Source organism: Mugil cephalus, chromosome 11 (genome assembly GCF_022458985.1).
Source record: "Mugil cephalus isolate CIBA_MC_2020 chromosome 11, CIBA_Mcephalus_1.1, whole genome shotgun sequence".
Taxonomy (NCBI): Eukaryota; Metazoa; Chordata; class Actinopteri; order Mugiliformes; family Mugilidae; genus Mugil; species Mugil cephalus.
Window position 1 is genome coordinate 27,735,283 of NC_061780.1, and position 20,087 is coordinate 27,755,369.

The 20,087-nt window shown below is 46.2% G+C and overlaps 1 protein-coding gene across 3 annotated transcripts in view; it reads left to right on the forward strand.

Annotated features, from left to right (window-relative positions):
* Positions 1-3,217: 3,217 nt before the first annotated feature.
* The window catches only part of LOC125016709 (atrial natriuretic peptide receptor 1-like), a 40,752-nt gene continuing 23,882 nt past the window's right edge, over positions 3,218-20,087 (forward strand). For 2 of the 3 annotated variants that reach the window (XM_047599358.1, XM_047599360.1), the window contains exons 1-4: positions 3,218-3,519; positions 5,695-6,487; positions 19,550-19,737; positions 19,903-20,016. In XM_047599358.1, the coding sequence (XP_047455314.1) occupies positions 5,728-6,487; positions 19,550-19,737; positions 19,903-20,016 (1,062 nt within the window). In that variant the 5' untranslated portion in view covers positions 3,218-3,519; positions 5,695-5,727. Of the gene's footprint in view, positions 3,543-5,694; positions 6,488-19,549; positions 19,738-19,902; positions 20,017-20,087 lie in introns of all 3 variants that reach the window. The other variant, XM_047599359.1, reaches the window with a different exon arrangement.

Consider the following 20,087-nt stretch of genomic DNA (forward strand, 5'->3'; position numbering starts at 1 on the left):
TTAACGAATGGTTTGATTGATTTTTTTATTTTTTTTGGGGGGGGGGGGCAGCACTGATTCAGGTGAACCTAATATTGTGACCACAAGGTGGAGCTGCTGCCTCACAATAAAACCAGGAGACAAGAAGAGACTCATGGAACCAGATCTGGTCTGTAAACCAGGACCCATCAGAGCTTTCAGAACCGGTTCAGACTGGACCCACAAGACCTGATCATCATCAGACACTCAAGACCACTGGCCCCAGGAAGAAAAGATGTCCCAGAAAGGACAGAGAGGACGACCTGGTCCCCCCAGAGACTCCACCCCCCAGTCAGAACCAGAGTGATGTTGCTGATGCTGTTGAATGGACTGGAACCAAACAATACCCACATAGCATGGAGGCTTTATAGAGGAGCAGAGGAGAACTGAGACAGAATCGGATCCAGTCTGAACTTGTGTCCCCATTCACACCTGGAGACTGGAGCCTGGGTCTGGTCCTGGGTCTGGTCCTGGGTCTGCTGGGTCTAAACGCGGGTCTAAACGCGGGTCTAGACCAGTCCCAGGGACAGAGGACGGGGACAAACAGGACCTTCATGTGTCGCTGACAGAAACGATCTGAGAGTCTGGTCCTGAATTATTGACGAGAAGAACTTCCTGTTGAAATGGCAGCGACAAAAAAAACAACAACACACAGATGAAACTCCAGAGACTGGAACTGAGATCAGAGACGTAGCTTAGCTTAGCTTAGCTTAGCTTAGCTTAGCTTAGCTAGAGCCACCTAGGATGTCGTTCTCTTTACAAGCAGATAATTCACTAATGAAGGAGCCTCTTTCTCTGGAGGAGACAAAGCTTTAAATCTGTTTATTGTCGCGTCCTCGGTGTAGAAACATGTTTCCCTGGACAATGTCTTCTTCTTCTGGCCTCCTCCCAAATATAACAACAACCACACAAACACACACAAACATGCTAGAAAGAGAACGTACAAACTTACATACGATATAATAATTAAAAGAACCGGTGCAGATGGGAATGTAAACAATGAATGATGATGTGCAGACAACTACAGAACTAAAGGAGAGAGATTAGAGTTTACATATAAACGGAGGAGGAGGAGGAGGGGGAGGAGTCTGTCCACATGATTCTACATCAGCTATGAACCACATGGAGACTGGACTCATAGAATCTGAACCTTTAGTCTCCATCTAGTGGTTTAATGGTGCTACTACAGATAATACACACAATGCAGCCATCTAGTAGTGACAGTTAGCTTAGCATTGATATGTAGCATGCAGCCTTGGTGACTGTTAGCTTAGCATTGATATGTAGCATGAAGGCATGGTGGCTGTTAGCATATCATTGCTATGTAGCATGTAGCCTTGATGGATGTTAGCTTATCGTTGCTATGTAGCATGTAGCCTTGGTGGCTGTTAGCTTAGAATTGCTATGTAGCATGTAGCCTTGGTGGCTGGTAGCTTAGCATTGCTATGTAGCATGTAGCCTTGGTGGCTGGTAGCTTAGCATTGCTGTGTAGCATGTAGCCTTGGTGGCTGTTAGCTTAGCATTGCTATGTAGCATGTAGCCTTGGTGGCTGGTAGCTTAGCATTGCTATGTAGCATGTAGCCTTGGTGGCTGGTAGCTTAGCATTGCTATGTAGCATGTAGCCTTGGTGGCTGGGGTCCTGGGGAGTTCCATGTGTAAATCTCCATCTTCTTCTGGATCGTATAATGAGCTCAATGGTAGAATGTGATGACGTCCAGGAGAAATAAAATGTCCGGAGACCAGGGTCCATAGAGACCAGGGTTATAGAGACCAGGGTTATAGAGACCAGGGTTATAGAGACCAGGGTTATAGAGACCAGGGTCAGGTTTATTTGGTTTCTCCAGAGGGCGTCTGGGTTTCGTCTGGTTTAAATGCTGGACTATTGGACTATTTGACTTCCTTCTTTGTTGTGAATCTCTGTTAAATTCTGGTTTTATTGCTGGTGAGGAGCTTGTAAAGGGAGCGGAGGATGATCTTATCTTATCTGACAAAGTGTAAATCTGGAGAATGATCATCTGATACGACCCAGGACAGCGAGGGACCGAGGGAAGCAACGTTTTAGGTTTTATTTGGTCTGGATCCAGGCCAGAGAGCTAAGGTTACCCTAAGGACTTAGGAACTGGAAGAGAGGGAGGGGCTAGAGGAGTGGGAGGATCTTATTCTTTGTACTCTGTGACAGATAGAGGGCGCTGTCACTGTAAACACATGTAAACCCTGATCAGTCAGTGGGCGGAGCTCCTCCCCTCTAGTCTGTGGGCGGAGCTCCTCCAGCTTTGACTCCATTGGTTCAATCAGAAGCTTCTCCAGTGTCTCCAGGTTTCTTCCATCCAGTGTTTTTAGTTCAGATCTTGTGTTGATGATGTCAGAGTCTGAGTCTCCAGCTCGTCCCAAACTTTCTCTCTGGGTTCAGGTCTGGACTCCTCAGACCTCATGACCTCCTTCCCTTCACATTGTCCATGATGTGAAATGCTCTTCCTTCCACTATTAAACACAGCCCTGAGTTCTACTGCTGCTTTTCTTCCAAACGTTTCTCCATCAATCAGGATTTATTTCTTCCTGGTAGAACATGGTTCTCCACCGTCCTTCCAGTCTGGAATAAAGGTCTTAAGCCAGTTTTAGTAGTTTCTAGATGTTTCCTCTGCTTGATGCACCCAATGATTTGACCCTTCTCCACCAGACTAACATCTCCTCCACCAGACTAACATCTCCTCCTCCACCAGACTAACATCTCCTCCACCAGACTAACATCTCCTCCTCCACCAGACTAACATCTCCTCCACCAGACTAACATCTCCTCCACCAGACTAACATCTCCTCCACCAGACTAACATCTTCTCCTCCACCAGACTAACATCTCCTCCATCAGACTAACATCTTCTGTGTCTTTACACATGGTTGTTGGGGAAATGAGAAGCTCCTCATTGCATCAGTTGGTCTAAAAGACCTCGTTGAACTAATGATCCACCAGGAGGCGCTGGACTATGAGCTCCGTTACATCCAGAGTATTTATTTTTGCTGTTGAGGGGCCCCTCCTCACATCTGCTCCGGGCCCCGTGGAGTCAGATCCGGCCCTGGCCGTAATCCGTCAACGCTCCTGTCTTCCACCTTTCCTCCCCCTCCTCCTCCCCCTCCTCCTCCTCCCTCCTCCCTCCTCCCTCCTCTTCCTCCTCCTCCCTCCTCCTCTCAGTCCGGAGCAGTCAGTCAGAGGGAGAGTCGCTCTTCTCTCCGTCTTCTCACTGGTGCTACTTCTGATTGATCAGCTGATCGAACAGCTGGTTGATCAGCTGATTGATCGGATCTGATCAGGACTCTCTGGTAGTTTCTACTCTGACTTTATTTGACTTTTGAAAAGCAGGAATAATTAAATCTCAGAAACTTTCCTGGGACGTGTCGGGATCTTCTCTCGGACCCAGCGGGGCCGGGATGGACCGGAGCCGCTGAGGAACCGGGACTCGATCACATCCACTGAGTGACATGTGAGAGGAGTCGAAGGGAGCGGAGGTACGAACCGGCCACTTCATTAGGTACAGCCGCGAAAGCTCGACTTTCTAGGAACTAACACAGACGTTGGTTCTATTAACCTGACACGTGTTCCTCATATTTTGGCCACCCAGTTCTAACTCATGAGCTGCTTATTTTTTAATTAATATAAATATGTGACGGTATATAAATATGTATATAAATCCGTGTCCACTTCATTAGGTACACCTGTGAACGTGACTGCAGTGTAGACTGTACCTAATGAAGTGGCTAGAGTGGTGATGAATGAGAGATGAACTAAAACTAGTTTAAATATTTTTGGATGAAGAGAAATGAAGATAAATATAAATCCAGGACTTTAGGATGAAGCTTTAGTTACACCAGGGACCTCGTTCTCAGTAGAGTTCAGGAGATGAGTCAGATTCATGTATTTATATATTTAACATCAATAATAAGTGTAATCTGGGCTGTGACTGTCTCAGTGTCGTCTTCAGTCTTTTATGTCTTTTCACACCTTGTAAATTGAAGCTGTGGCCCAGATTAGACCCTCTGGTGAGCCGCCTTTGGCCTGTGGGCCGTATGTTGGGCACCCTGGTGCTGTAGATAACAGAATGAACAGAACGGGGATGTTTTTCCTGAGTGGGAGCTTTGTTCTCCTGCTCTGATGAAGCTGTTATTAGATGATCAGGTTTGTGACAGGAAGCTTCAGGGAGTTCATCTCCCACGACTCAGCCATAAAGTCACCGAGCTGAGTCCAACCGTGGCGGCTACGCTAGCTACATTAGCTACATTAGCCATATTAGCTGAAGTACCAAGGATCAGGAACTAGAACCAATCACTGACCAGAGAGCAGCACAAGACATAAGACGTTTATTTATTTATACATTTCTTTGTGACAGCAAATGTGGAATTACACTAGAATATAAGTACAATACATATATAATAATAATAGAAATAAATATATAATAATAGAGGAATTAGAATAATTGAGGAAAATTGAAATGTAAAGACATTAACCCATAACCCCCAGGCTGTGATGCTAACCACGGCTAAATGTTGCTTTAGAACGTCACTTTGAGTGAACGCTGCTGGGAGTCTAGTTTTTTTTTTTACTGAGTTTTAGCATCTCCACTAGTATCTCCACTAGCATCACCACTAGCATCACCACTAGCATCTCCACTAGCATCACCACTAGCATCACCACTAGCATCTCCACTAGCATCACCATTAGGATCTCCACTAGCATCACCACTAGCATCTCCATTAGGATCTCCACTAGCATCACCACTAGCATCACCACTAGCATCTCCATCAGGATCTCCACTAGCATCACCACTAGCATCACCACTAGCATCTCCATTAGCATCTCCACTAGCATCACCACTAGCATCTCTATTAGCATCTCCACTGGCATCACCACTGGCATTACCACTAGCATCTCTATTAGCATCTCCGTTAGCATCTCCATTAGGATCTCCACTAGCATCACCACTAGCATCACCATTAGCATCTCCATTAGGATCACCACTAGCATCTCCATTAGCATCTCCACTAGCATCACCACTAGCATCACCACTGGCATTACCACTAGCATCTCTATTAGCATCTCCGTTAGCATCTCCATGGCATCCTAGATTCTGGTTCCTGGAGGATGTCAATCTGGTTCACTCTGTAACAACTCCACCCAAACACTAGGTGGCGCTGTGTATTTTTTACCAGTCAGATTAAATTTAGTTTCTACTCCTCAGTTAACTGATTCTTTATTGATAAAAACTCATCAATCAATCAAAAGTCATGGAGATGGAGAAGACGTTGGAAACGCTAACGAGGAAACACATTGCTACCAAGAGGACCAATCACAGCTCTGGTTCTCTGCGTCGCTGCGTAGCTACATTTCTACCTGGACGTCAGCTACGATGCTAGTCTCTGCGCTAAGGCTGTAGCCTCTGCATGAACTTAACACAGAATATAAACTGTGGGTTATACTTACCTTGTATATACTTATGTATACTGATATACTTACATATAAGTTAGCAGCTCTCTACCCTGGTTATGGCCCAAACCCTAATTGTAAACCTAACTCTAATTATGAATAATTAATTAATTATAATTATAAATGACATATTTAACCCTAACTGGACTGAATGTGGCCCCCCAACTAAAAGGAGTCCTAACGTTTCCCTTGTGTTTCTGCAGCTCTGGGCTAATTTATTCAGCTGTAGTGGAAGGATGGCCCGTTTGAGGGGGGGCGCTGCTCTGCTGCTGGTTCTCCTGGTCCTGTTGGACCTGCAGCCGGTAGGCGGACGATCGGCTCGACATCGCAGCCTGAGACGCCAGCGCCGAAGACGCCACGACCACCGACCGCTCCAGAACGCCACCCTGGCTGTGATCCTACCAGAGACCAACACCGACTACCCGTGGGCGTGGCCTCGGATCGGGCCCGCCGTGGAGCGGGCGATCAGAACCATCAACGCCGACCCGGCCCTGCTGCCCAACCACCACCTCACCTACGTCTTCAAGAACAGCGAGAACAAGGACGGGATCTGCTCAGAGTCCGTGGCCCCCCTCATGGCCGTGGACCTGAAACTGGCCTACGACCCCTGGGCCTTCATCGGACCGGGCTGCTCCTACACCTCCTCCCCCGTCGGCCTCTTCACCACCCACTGGAAGGTTCCCATGGTGACGGCGGGCGCCCCGGCCGTGGCGTTCTATGGCGGCGTCTACCCGTACATCACCAACACCGGCCCCACCCACAAGAAGCTGGGGAGGTTCGCCCTGAGGATCTGCGAGCACTTCGGGTGGAGGGAGCACGTGATGCTGATGTTCAACGACAACAAGGTGGACGACCGTCCGTGCTACTTCGCCGTGGAGGGTCTGTACACGGAGCTGAAGAGCATCAACATCAGTCTGGCCGACAGAGTCTTTGAGGAGGAAAAACATTCCATCAACTACTCGCAGATCCTCTCAGACATCCAGAACGGAGGCCGAGGTGAGTCACACTCTCTCCGGTTCACCAGGGATGGGTCTGGTACTGGGGACCATGATGCTAACGGCAGTAACCAGACTGATCTGGTGCCAGTGAGTGTTTAATTAGCTTAGCCTCCTTAGCTCTATAGCTGCATGGATGGAAGTGAAGCTTCAACACGTCTGAGACCAAACGTTTGTCTAAAGTTTGTCTGGACTTCACCTCTAAAGATGCAACAAGGAGGAAACACCTGGAATTAGACTCAACATCTGACCACACAAAGCATTAGCATTAGCATAGCATTAGCATTAGCATTTTATTAACAGACCAGAGATGTAGCGTCTGTGATGCCTGACAGACCCCACGACACTGGTTCATTAGGATCAGGATTTATTCTTAGTTCTATTTATATTATTTAAATTAATATTCTGTTCATCCAACACGTCACAAAACGCCTTAAAAATGTAAAGGCTCTGTTCTGGACAAAGGTTGTATGTTTTCATTCTTTAAGGACCAGCGCCGTTTCTAAAAAACCAGTTTGACTCCAGTATCAGATAAAACCTGACCCAGAACCAGAACCAGAACCAGACCTAGTGGCTATACCTCTGGATTTAGGCCGGACACAGTGTCTCCTTCTAGGAGTTGTGTGTGAACATTACGCAACATATTGTCCGATGTTGAAAGACTTGTGCTCTGAGTGAACGTGACTGGCCGGCAGTGGTTGGTTGGTTGGTTGGTTGGTTGGTCATTGATTGAAAACGTAAACAGACGACATGTGCCAGCTGCATCGCAGCATCACGTTAGAAGGTTATTAACTCGCCTCATACAACACTGAGGTCAGAGGAACACACTTTATCAGCTGCTTATGATTTCGGAGGCGATGTGTTCACATGAACAGGGCCCTGGAGCAGAGAAGCATGAAAGCAGCAGTGGAGCTGCAGGGACCTCTTCAACTAAAGCTGTTTATTAGAGAAGCTGCGTTACCTCAGGATGGAAAGGTATCAGCTGCACAACTTTATAAAGAGCCTGATGCAGGAGTCATACAGCAGTAATGTAGACAAACAGAGAGATCTCCAGTGACTCATCTCCAGCTACGAGAACGACCCAGAGTGAAACCCAGTGAATGTGTTGAGGCTAAAGGACAGAAAACTGAGCACATAAACACGTAATACACAGATGGACCACTGCATGGATGCTTTATCCATTCCATACTATAGAGTATAACAAAAAATAAAATAAGCAATAAAACACGATAAATGCTATATACACAATATTTACAAGAATTGTACAACAGTTCTTAAGCCAGTTTTAGTAGTTTCCGGATGATTTGACCCGTCTCCACCAGACTAACATCTCCTCCACCAACACGGATGCGTCTTTCCACGTGGTTGTTGAAGGAATGAGAAGCTGAAAGATAATCACCATCAACTAATGTTCCACCAGGACGCTAATACCTGTTAGCTCAGGTAGATCCAGGTGGAGACTAACTAAAACTTGTGTTTCCTTCCAGTATAAAATACGTGAATTAAAATAAGTGAATACGACAAAAACAATAACCAAACAACCTTCTGACATTAGCTGCAGACATTAGCTGCAGACATTAGCCTCGGGGTGCTTCGCCGTGGAAACAACAGCCGGTAATAAGAGCCGAATCGATGCGTCGTGGGGTCCAGATGTCCGACTCTGCCCCGAGGACTCAGTGGAAAAGTCTGAGTGACGCAGCACATTTTCAGGACAAGAGGACGACAACAGAAACCCAATATCCAAAAAGCACTAAAACAAAAACGCAACTGGACTTGTAGAGTTTAGAGAAGATGTTTCATCCAAGCATCTTCTTCAGTTCTGAGAGACTGGAGGAAAGTTGAGGTTTAAATATAAACTCTCAGGGTAAAACCACCAGGAACTAACAGAGTTTCCTATTTAACCCTCTATAGGAACCAGGAACCATATGAGGTAACGTGGTTCCTGGTTCTTCTCAGTGAGGTTTATTGTCATGTGGTTTTCATTGAGCCAATCAGAGAAGATCCAGGAAACATTGTCAGGTCTAATCAGGGTCTAATGTGGTCTACAAGGTCCCCCCTCTGATCTGGTTTATCAGGAACCATGAAGAAGAACAAGTGTCCTGATGTTCTAATGTGACAAATACATGTTTTCATATATAGGTACAGACCAATTGAACCAAATCAGAAGACCAGGAACCAGATATGAGACCAGAACAACGAGACCAGAACAGGTATGACAGAACCGATATGGACCAGGAACCAGATATAGCAGACCAGAAGGACATTCATTCATCTGGATTTAACTCGGGGACATTAACATGTTTGATTTTTTCAACAAAACTAAAATATTCTTCTTCTGTCCAACAATAAAACTCTAGAGTTAAACTTAGAATTCCCACGTATTTCACTGAGAGCCCCATAAAGGGTTAAACCTCTTTAAACTTCCTCCAGTCGCTCTGAAACAGCTCCTCCAAACTCTACAAGTCCGGATGATTTTTTTAAACCCTTTTTAGATTTAAACCATGACCTGGAGAACTGAGAACCTTCAGACGACAGAATCTGGAGCAGCTTCTTATCAAAACCAGAGAACAGGAAGCAGTAAATTACACCATCCTGACATCAATTATTCACAGCACTTCCTGTTTTCTACTTTATTGTGTTTGAGGTTTAAATCCACCTATAATTTATTAAAAGTCTGAATCTGAACTCTAAGATCCAGATCAGTTTGTCTCGTTCATCCTCAAACTGTCAAAAAGCCTGGAAGTCACTATCTAGCTCCTCCTAGCCTCCCAGCTAACAGTGGCTCCTCCTAGCCTCCCAGCTAGCAGTAGCTCTTCCTAGCCTCCCAGCTAACAGTAGCTCTTCCTAGCCTCCCAGCTAACAGTAGCCCTTCCTAGCCTCCCAGCTAACAGTAGCTCTTCCTAGCCTCCCAGCTAAAAGTAGCCCTTCCTAGCCTCCCAGCTAACAGTACCTCATCCTAGCCTCCCAGCTAACAGTAGCTCTTCCTAGGCTCCCAGCTAACAGTAGCCCTTCCTAGCCTCCCAGCTAGCACTTGCTCCTCCTAGCCTCCCAGCTAACACCAGCTCTTCATAGCCTATGAGCTATCAGTAGCTCCTCCTAGCCTCCCAGCTAACAGTAGCTCCTCCTAGCCTCCCAGCTACAGTAGCTCCTCCTAGCCTCCCAGCCAACAGTAGCTCCTCCTAGCCTCCCAGCCAACAGTAGCTCATTCTAGCCTACCAGCTAACAGTAGCCCTTCCTAGCCTCCCAGCCAACAGTAGCTCATCCTAGCCTCCCAGCTAACAGTAGCCCTTCCTAGCCTCCCAGTTAACAGTAGCCCTTCCTAGCCTCCCAGTTAACAGTAGCTCCTCCTAGCCTCCCAGCTAACAGTAGCTCTTCCCAGCCTCCCAGCTACAGCAGCTCCTCCTAGCCTCCCAGCTACAGTAGCTCCTCCTAGCCTCCCAGCTAACAGTAGCTTCTCCTAGCCTCCCAGCTAACAGTAGGTCTTCCTAGCCTCCTGGCCTTGTGTAAACCTTTCTGATCTGTTTCTGGACTTTATGTCTCGGGTTTCGTCCTCCTGTGAATTCAGCGCAGACTCCAGCTCCGGTCAGGAGTCGTTAAATAATTAAACTCGTCTGAACGAGACGTTTCAGCTGCTGCTTCCTCTAAAAACACTGTGGTCCTTCTGGGTGATGAATCTGCTCTGTGGGACAAACATGAAACTAAAAGAATTGACGTAAAGAAGTTCAGATGAATCAGAAGCGTTAATGATTAGCTGCTGAAGGCTTCAGAGACCAGACGATGAGGAGGAGTCGCTGTGAATCACAAGCTAATGATTAGCTCATTAAATACTGTGAGGCCAGCCGACCGTTCCTTTTTTCTTTCTTTCTGATTTTTAAATCCTCTGTTTCTTGAACGTCTTAATCTGGTCGCTTGCTTTACATCACGAACATTAGAGAATCTGTACAAATATTTACATTTCTTCCATGGAAATATGGCTGCTGAGACATTTCAACTGTCCCTTATACATCACCTGGCCAATAAGAAGCTCCTCCCTCCAGTCTGTGGGCGGAGCTCCTTCAGCTTCGACCCCATCCTATGTTTTAGTTCAGATCTTTATTGATGATGTTACAGTCTGTAGTGGTTTTCTGTTCAGTCCCTTGAGTTCCCTTCACATTGTCCATGGTGTGAAATGTTCTTCCTTCCACTATTAAACACAGCCCTGAGTTCTACTGCTGCTTTTCTTCCAAACGTTTCTCCATCAATCAGGATTTATTTCTTCCTGGTAGAACATGGTTCTCCACTGTCCTTCCAGTCTGGAATAAAGGTCTTAAGCCAGTTTCAGTGGTTTCTAGATGTTTCCTCTGACCCTAGGAGCCTTAGCTTAGGAGTTCTAACCAGCCGGATTCCTGCTCCATCCAGTCATTCAGTGTTTGGAGAATATCTCTCCTGCCTCTTCTTTCCACCATGTTCTCCTCTCTAAGCCTCTTAAAGTCTGCAGAACGTTCTTTAGGAACCTTTCATCTCTACCTCCATCTACCTCTAAGAGGAACGTGGCCCCAGGACGGTAAAGCAGCAGAGAGTTCTAGCAGTCGATGGTTGTTATCAGAGGATTATTATCAGTGAGTGGTTTAAAGTGTCGGCCTCTAACTGGACTCGGTTCACTGAGCCGCTTCCTGATCCACCTTAAAGAACCGAACTGCACCAGGATGAGTAGGTCGTGTCCAGAGGCCAGGGCTCGTGAGACCTGTCTTTAGTGATAATAGAGTCATAAATCCAGAGTGTGGAGGTGTGTCGCTCTGTAAACCAGCACAAACAAACTCAAAGTCTGCAGCCGGTTCCCTCTCTGGTTCCCACAGAGGAATCAAACCTCCCGACAGGGCATTTATTAACCGAGGTCAGGAACCTGCTCTGTATATGGAAACCACAGCATCCTATCAGATCCCGAGGTATTTCCTGACAAACACGCTCAGGCTAATTTTACCTCCGCCTTTTTTCTGCTTAATCAAACACTGAGCTCATTTCAGGCCGTTAACGAGAGCCGCTGGTTCTGGTTCAGAGTAATTATCTAATTAGTCCAGGGTGTCAAACTCATTCTGGTTCGGGCCAGTTTGATCTAAAGTGGACCAGACCAGTAACACAACAGAACAATAATGTGTCCGCAACAACAGCTCCAGACTTTTTCCATTTGTTTTAGTGCAAAGAAGAACAGGAATGTTTACATTTAATAAAAATGACAGTTGTTTAGTAACGTGGGCTCATGTCTGTCTGTTTGGTCCTGGGTTTCAGTGCTGTGCTCAGTTATCTTGATGGATGAGGTCGGAAGTTTAAATGGAACACGTGTGGACAAAATGTTTGGTTACTGTTAAGACATAAGACAGTTTATTTATCCCACGGACGGGAAATGTCCTCGTCACAGTCGCTCTGGATTAAATGAGAAAACAAGAATCAACAACAGCTTTCACAGGAATATTAGACAAATAAAGAAAAACAGAAAAATAAAGACATTCTGTATAAATATTTCAGCCAACACGTCACAACTGAGATTAACCTCATACCTGACTATCACTACAATCATTAACCTGCTTTTAAAATAGTGACGTCGTCACCATTAAGGGACAAAAGGCTTCTCTTCAAAAACGCCATAAAAATAGCACGTGCTCATATTTTTTCTACTTTAAGTGATCGAAATGCAAAGTGTATTTTTCTTGGGGGATTATTGGAGCCCTGAACATCAGTCGGTCATTAGCAGTGACACTGGTTTGATGGATCCTGTTTTGTTTGTTTGTGTGTTTGTGTGTTTGTTTGTTTGTGTGTGTGTTTGTTTGTGTGTTTGTGTGTGTGTTTGTTTGTGTGTTTGTGTGTTGTAGTGCCTCAGACTCAGTTTTCCGACTCCTGACGTTCAGGTTAATCCAGTCAGAATGAAGGAACGTTTGTTCGTGACCTGAATCTAATGATGCTTTAATAAATTCACGGTCTGAACTGGATCAAACGTCTGAACACTCGACAGCTCTTGAGCTGATTGAGGACCGCGGCCTCGACTCCTTCATGTTTTGAGGTCAACATCTTTCCTGTTTCTCTGATTATGGACGGAAACAGAAAGAGTTCACCTGAAGCTTCGACAGGAGAAACTGATTAGAGATTCCAGCGAGTTCGTGTTCCTCCAGAGAGACGGCGCAAAGTAGTTAATGTTTCACAGAGTTCAGCTCTGCCCTCGTTCACCGACGCCAAGCTCCTCACTGTTAGCTCCTCACAGCTAGCTCCTCACTGTTAGCTCCTCACTGCTAGCTCCTCACTGTTAGCTCCTCACAGCTAGCTCCTCACCGTTAGCTCCTCACAGCTAGCTCCTCACTGTTAGCTCCTCACAGCTAGCTCCTCAATGTTAGCTCCTCACAGCTAGCTCCTCACTGTTAGCTCCTCACTGTTAGCTCCTCACAGCTAGCTCCTCACTGTTAGCTCCTCACAGCTAGCTCCTCACAGCTAACTTCTCACTGTTGGCTCCTCACTGTTAGCTCCTCACAGCTAGCTCCTCACAGCTACCTTCTCACAGCTAGCTCCTCACAGCTAGCTCCTCACAGCTAGCTTCTCTCTGTTAGCTCCTCACAGCTAGCTTCTCACTGTTAGCTCCTCACTGTTAGCTCCTCACAGCTACCTTCTCACTGTTAGCTCCTCACAGCTAGCTTCTCACTGTTAGCTCCTCACTGTTAGCTCCTCACAGCTAGCTCCTCACAGTTAGCTCCTCACTGTTAGTTTCTCACTGTTAGCTTCTCACTGTTAGCTCCTCACTGTTAGCTTCTTACGCCAAGCTCCTCACAGCCAGCTCCTCACAGCTAGCTCCTCACTGTAAGCTTCTCACTGTTAGCTCCTCACAGCTAGCTCCTCACTGTTAGCTTTTCACTGTTAGCTCCTCACTGTTAGCTCCTCACAGCTAGCTCCTCACTGTTAGCTTCTCACAGCTAGCTTCTCCCTGTTAGCTTCTCACTGTTAGCTCCTCACAGCTAGCTCCTCACAATAGAATAGAATAGAATAGATTATAATAGAATAGAAAAATACTTTATTCATCCCCTGGATGAAATTTGAGTGTCCAGTAGCTTGTTCTCAAACATATGCAAGGAAAGACTGGACATATGTATAAGACTGTACTAACATGTACTAACATGTACTCACATGTACTAACATGTACTAACAGGTACTAACATGTAAAACTAGGTACATTTGACCACTTTACAAGTTCCAGTGAGTATTTCAGTATTAATGTTGTTGTTCAGTCTGGTCCTGAACCTCTCAGCCTCCCCCTGCTGCTGTTTCTGTGCCCCTCCCGGATGTAATGGGGGGGGGGGGTCCAGGATGGACTGCAGTGTGCTGCTCCTCTCAACAACAGCCCCCAGTGAGTCCAGCTTCCTGCCAATCAGAGACTCAGCCTCCTTAACCAGCCTGTGTCAGTCTCTGAACCCTCCTCAGGTTCCTGTATCCCTGATGTTTCTGCTTGTGTCAGGACTCAGACCTGGACTTGAAGTCTGACGTGTTCCAGGTAAACAGGAAAGGTGCCAGAACCGTCATCCACGTTGAAAATCCTCTGGAGTGGCTCAGTCAGTGCAGCGCAGACCTTCCTGCTGCTTGGTTTAGACTGGTTTAGACTGGTTCACCATGTCCTCCTTCAGTCCTACTGTAAATGTCTCTCTGTCCACATGGATTCCAGCTTTGGTTCGTCTATGTTGATTTATTAGGAGATGATCAGTAGAGGTTACCACGGTTACCTCCTGAACCTCTACTCCTCTACAGCCGGTTATTAGTTTAACTCTGGAGACTGAGCAGCAGTTAAATGGATGAAAACACGTCATTGGCAGGAATCTGAGACAGAACCTGATGTGTGTGTTGGTCCAGGTCCAGTAGGAACCTTACATTAATGTCAGTGTTTCATATCACAGTCTGACCAGAGCCAGCAACTTGGCACAGCCTCACTGCACTGAGGCGGCCATTTTGGCTCGGGTCCAGACAGTTTCAGTAACGTAGGCTCATGTACGCCAGTGTTTCCTGATAAACTGCTCCAGATGTTAACGATCACAGGTTAAAGGTCAAAGGTCACAGGCTGATCTGTGGAATAGTTTCACTTCACATTTCACCATTCATCATCTTTAAGAGAAACACGAGGAAAAGTTTATTCAGTGAAACTGAAGCTGTGCATAATCTCTCAGGAACCAGACTGCAGCTACAGACAGCTCCTTCAGAGTTAACACTGGGACTAGACTGGTTTAGACTATTTTAGACTGGGTTTAAACTAGTTTAGACTGGATCTAGACAGGGTTTAGATGAGATTAGGCTGGTTTAGATTGGTTTAGATTGGTTAAGATTGGTTTAGACTCATTTAGATTGGTTTAGACTCGTTTAGAGTGGTTTAGATTGGGTCGACTGGATCTAGACAGGGTTTTGGCAGAATCAGACTGATTTAAACTGGTTTAAACTTTGTTCTAAAGGCAGTAATGTAGTTTTTCTGTTCAGTGTTGGGGGTTATGAAGACTTTTCTGGTTCTGCCCTGACTGTTCTAGTTCTGGCTCTGGTTCTGGTTCTGTACATACTCTGGTTCTGGTTCTGCTCAGAATAACTTGGCTGTGAGGCTTTAGCTTTACAGTCTCACAAAAGAACAAATTAACAGTGATTATTTGTCCTTGTAATGACAAAGAGCCAGAGACTCTGAGAGAGAAGCAGCTGGAAATGACGGAATCTATTCTGACGTTCTTCATCATGTTCTTCATCATGTTCTTCATCACGTTCTTCATCAGCTGCTTCATTCAGTTTAATGAGGAAGATGAAGCCGTCGTTAGATGAAGGAAAGAAAATGTCAGAGCTTTAAACCTCTATCTGGTCTCAGACTGGTTTTATAGTGGTTTGTATCTTAGGTTTTGTTCTTCCTTCTTTCATGTGCAATTTTCTTTTCATCTTATTATTCTGTGGTTTATTGGAGCCGCTGTGATGAAGGGATTAATAAAGTATTTGTGATTCTGGTGGAGGCGTTGAACCACAGCGGGGACAAACTGTTTCTGTTTCTGGTGATAACTTTAACTGAACCGGTTGCTATGGTGCACCTGAGACCAGAACCTGCAGAAATAAAACCGATCACATGACCTAACAGCTGGACCAGAGTCACATGTTCGTATTCACAGAGCAGGATGGCACATTCACAGCGTTGATCCATCCAACACCCTCGGCCTCCTGCAGAGCTGCTGCTCAAAAATAACTCTGCTCACCCACTGAGACCATAATGAAGCTCCAGCCCTGTCTACATGTCTACAGCACACACACACACACACACACATAATAACAAACAGAGCTGCAAATGATTCAGATTTTTTATCAGATTAATCAGATTAAATCTCCTTCCTGTTTAATCTCTATTGATTCGTTTCATTGTTGATGATCAAACAGGAAGAAGAGAATAAATCTGCACTGAACGAGTTCATGCAACAGCTCTATAACTTTTTGTGTCTTTTTGTGTCCAACATGTGTTCACATTAATGTGTCCCTGTTTCTACGGAGACAAACTAACTTGTTGAAAACAATGTTTCATTAAATCTTTCATTAATCTGGATGGAGTCACTTTAACGTTTGGGTTCTTTTGGGACTTTAAACCACAGGAGTCAAACATACGGCCCACGGGTCAAAAGTGGACCAGCAGAGGGTCTAATCTGGTCTCAGTGTGAAAATGGAGACAGACCCGGACTAGACCTGAACCTGGAGACTTGTCTGTTTTAGTGTTCCTGATGTTCAGAGAGGAGGTACTCGTTCTCTGGGAGGAGATCAGCTGATCCCTGCCATGTCATCCTGTAGAGAGTGCAGGAAGCTTTCATCCTTTCATCTCCACAGAGTCAGGAAGTGTTCAGAGGTCAGAGGTCTCTGTTGGGTTTCTGGGTTTCTAGTTCTTCCTGGTTTCAGGGTTGCGTCTGGTCTCCGACCCTCAGACCTCAGAGAGAACATCACCTCCACACGACTTCTTTAAATCTGTTTACTGACTTCCTGTGTGGGTGGAGCCTCCACTGACTTCCTGTCTGAGCTGGATGACTTCCTGTATTTCTGTCCTGCTCAAACCTGTGTCCATTGAAAACCATGTGACCAGTGATGAGTTTGTTTCTCTGCAGACGACTTGAATGAACTGTTCTTGTCTGTTCTCTGAGCTTTAATCAGTCCAGAGAGTTCCTGTTAATGAACCATTTATTATCATTTAATCTCTGCTCCTCTCTGAATGCGACTTTTAGCCCATGAAGACAAGACCACAACCTCAGCCATGGGTTGGTAAAGGTAAAGGTCCTGGGTCAGGGTAAAGGTCCTGGGTTATAGGTCCTGGGTCAGGGAAAGGTCCTGGGTTATAGGTCCTGGGTCAGGGTAAATGTCCTGGGTTATAGGGTCTGGGTTCAGGGTATAGGTCTGGGGTCAGGGTAAAGGTCCTGGGTCAGGGTAAAGGTCCTGGGTCAGGGTATAGGTCTGGGGTCAGGGTAAAGGTCCGGGGTCAGGGTATAGGTCTGGGGTCAGGGTATAGGTCCTGGATCAGGGTAAAAGTCCTGGGTCAGGATAAAGGTCCTGGGTTATAGGGTAAAGGTCCTGGATCAGGGTAAAGGTCCTGGGTCAGGGTATAGGTCTGGGGTCAGGGTATAGGTCTGGGGTCAGGGTAAAGGTCCTGGGTCAGGATAAAGGTCCTGGGTTATAGGGTAAAGGTCCTGGATCAGGGTAAAGGTCCTGGCTCAGGTTTTAGGTCTGGGGTCAGGGTAAAGGTCCTGGGTCAGGTTTTAGGTCTGGGGTCAGGGTATAGGTCCTGGGTCAAGGTATAGGTCTGGGGTCAGGTAAAGTCCTGGTAGGTAAGGTCCCTGGGTCAGGGTAAAGGTCTGGGGTTAAGGTCTGGGTGAGGTAAAGTCTGGGTCAGGGTAAGGTCCTGGTAGTAGGTCTGGGTCAGGTAAGGTCCTGGGTGAGGGTAAAGGTCTGGGGTCAGGGTAAAGGTCCTGGGTCAGGGATCTCAGAGGTAGTCTGGGGTCAGGGTAAAGGTCCTGGGTCAGGGTATAGGTCCTGGGTCAGGGTAAAGGTCCTGGGTCAGGGATCTCAGAGGTAGTCTGGGGTCAGGGTATAGGTCCTGGGTCAGGGTAAAGAACCTGGGTTATAGGGTCTGGGGTCAGGGTAAAGGTCCTGGGTCAGGGTAAAGGTCTCGGGTCAGGGTAAAGGTCCTGGGTCAGGGTAAAGGTCCTGGGTCAGGGTAAAGGTCTGGGGTCAGGGTAAAAGCCTGGTCAGGGATAAGGTCCTTGGGAAAGTCCTTCAGGCAGGTTGGCAGAGGTCCTAGCTCAGAGGATCAATGAGAGGAGTCATCGCTCCTCTGGAGACTTCCTGAGACTCTGGACATGGACACTCATGTCAGGCAGGACGCCAGAGAACCCAGACGGTAACAAAGTGAGACGTTATTACGACTGTGAAGGTCCTCGTGGTTTAATGGGGAAAAAAACTCCCCAATTCTTAATGATTGGTGGGGTTTTTGTACTGATCTTTTTATTTATCATTTTCAATCCTCTTCACACCTTGAGTCACATCTGAACTGCCCCCGTCCTCCCACACAGGTCATTTAGAGCTGAAGACTAGGAGGAAACGTCTTCATGAAACACAACAGTTTACTTAAATTAAAGAACAGCATCATCTCCAGACATCTGGATGTCCTGTAAATATGAGGGAACCTAACATTACCCACAATCCTGTCTGCTCCACTCTGCCATGCTAGGTGTCATTACAAACTAGAGAAGTTGCTCTTTGCATTGATAACAAGCATCACATTGCTGGAGCTAAGCAGCTAGCCTCAGCTAACAGAGAAAAAACTCACACAATGCAGCCATCTTATAGTGAAATTTAGCTTAGCATTCACATGTAGCATGCCTTGATGATTGGTTTCCCTGGGAAGTTACATATCAACATTCTTATGGACTGAATAATGTGTCCTCTGGTAGAAGACGTCAGACAGCTGCTTTGTTTGTGGGTATGAACAGTGAGACTCTGTCAGTGTTGTTTTCCTGATGTTTTCTGGTGTTATTTTGAAGCAGGTGTTAGTTCTTCTTGTTCCACTCTTTCTCTCCCTTGTTGTTGCTCTGTTTGTTGTTTTTCCATCAGCCTTCATGGATTCAGTCTTTCTTTTGTCCAATGCTCTGCTCGCTTAAGTGAATGTTGTCCTGTTGTTGTTTTATCGTCTCTGGTAAAGAGGAGAACATGGTGGAAAGAAGAGGCAGGAGAGATATCCTCACTAACACCTCCTCACTAACACCACACCTCCATCAGGAGTCCCTCCTCAGACCAGACTCCTCTGGGCTCAGATCGGAGCTACACCAGAGGACGTCAGACAGGTCCTGAACTGTGGTTCATCTTTGTCCTTGTAGCTGTGAGGCAACGGTTTCCTTTTTTTATTTCTTGATTCAGGAGCATAAATGCAGAGAGGACGGAAGCTCCTGAGCTCAGGGTTTCATTTTACATAAACGTCCGTCGATATTATTGATCGAGCCTTGATGCAGAACGTCAGCAGCTGCAGATGCTTTAATGGATTCTCCTCGGTGTAACTACAGCCCTGAACAGCTGATGCTCTCTCACACACGTCTGTTTGAATATCTCTGTGAGGACCTTCTGATGACATCATATATCCTTCACTGGAACCATAACCTGATTCTGACCCTGATCACCACAACGAGAGACAGAAGCTCGGTCACTGTCTCCGTCGGACACGGTTGTTGTTTGTAACTGTAAATATGATGATGATATAGTCAAGCTGATTGGTTGACGTGTCGACACCGTGAATCCAGCTCAGCCTTCATTTGTCACCCAGTGGGTCATTAGTTTACTCTTCTCTTTAAATTTTTCACATTCACACAAAACACAAACATTTAAAAAACAAAATCAATCAGCATTTTTACAAAAGTTCACCAGTCATCAAAGGTTTTACATCCTTTCCTCACGTCCAGTGACGAGGACAGAATCAGACCCCCTGTTATTGACGGTGTAGTGGCTCCAACATCTCCTCATGTTGTTTCCTTTCTGGAGTTGAACAGGACTTTCTGTGTCTCCGTCTCTTTGACAGTCACATTTGTCTGCTGCTCTCCTGACGTCTTCAGGAAGTTGATGGTTCATTTCCGGCGGGCAGATCTTCCCCATGAGCAGTTTGTCTTCTTCTACATCGACATCTTCGCAGAGAGCCTCAACTCCACAAACCGGCAGCCGTGGGCCCGTGGGGACAAGGACGACGCCGTTGCCAAGGACGCCTTCCAGGTACAGAGACAAGATGGCGGTCCAGGTCACATGGCCTCTGTTCTTCTCATGAATCATGTCTGAACATTTCATCATCCCCAGACATTTGGATAAACACGATAAAACACTGTCTTGGTGATGAGTTCAGGTTCCTCTAGTTATTTCATCATCCTCCTCTGGTTTCAGAGCGTGAAGATCCTGACGTACAGAGAACCTCAGAACTCTGAGTACAAGGAGTTTGTTAAGAACCTGAAGACTGACGCCAAGACGATGTTCAACTACACCATCCAGGACTCTCTGGTGAGTCTGATGCATGTTCAGGTGTAACACTGTCCTGTTTGTTCCTGTTCTTCCCTCTGACATCATCTCAC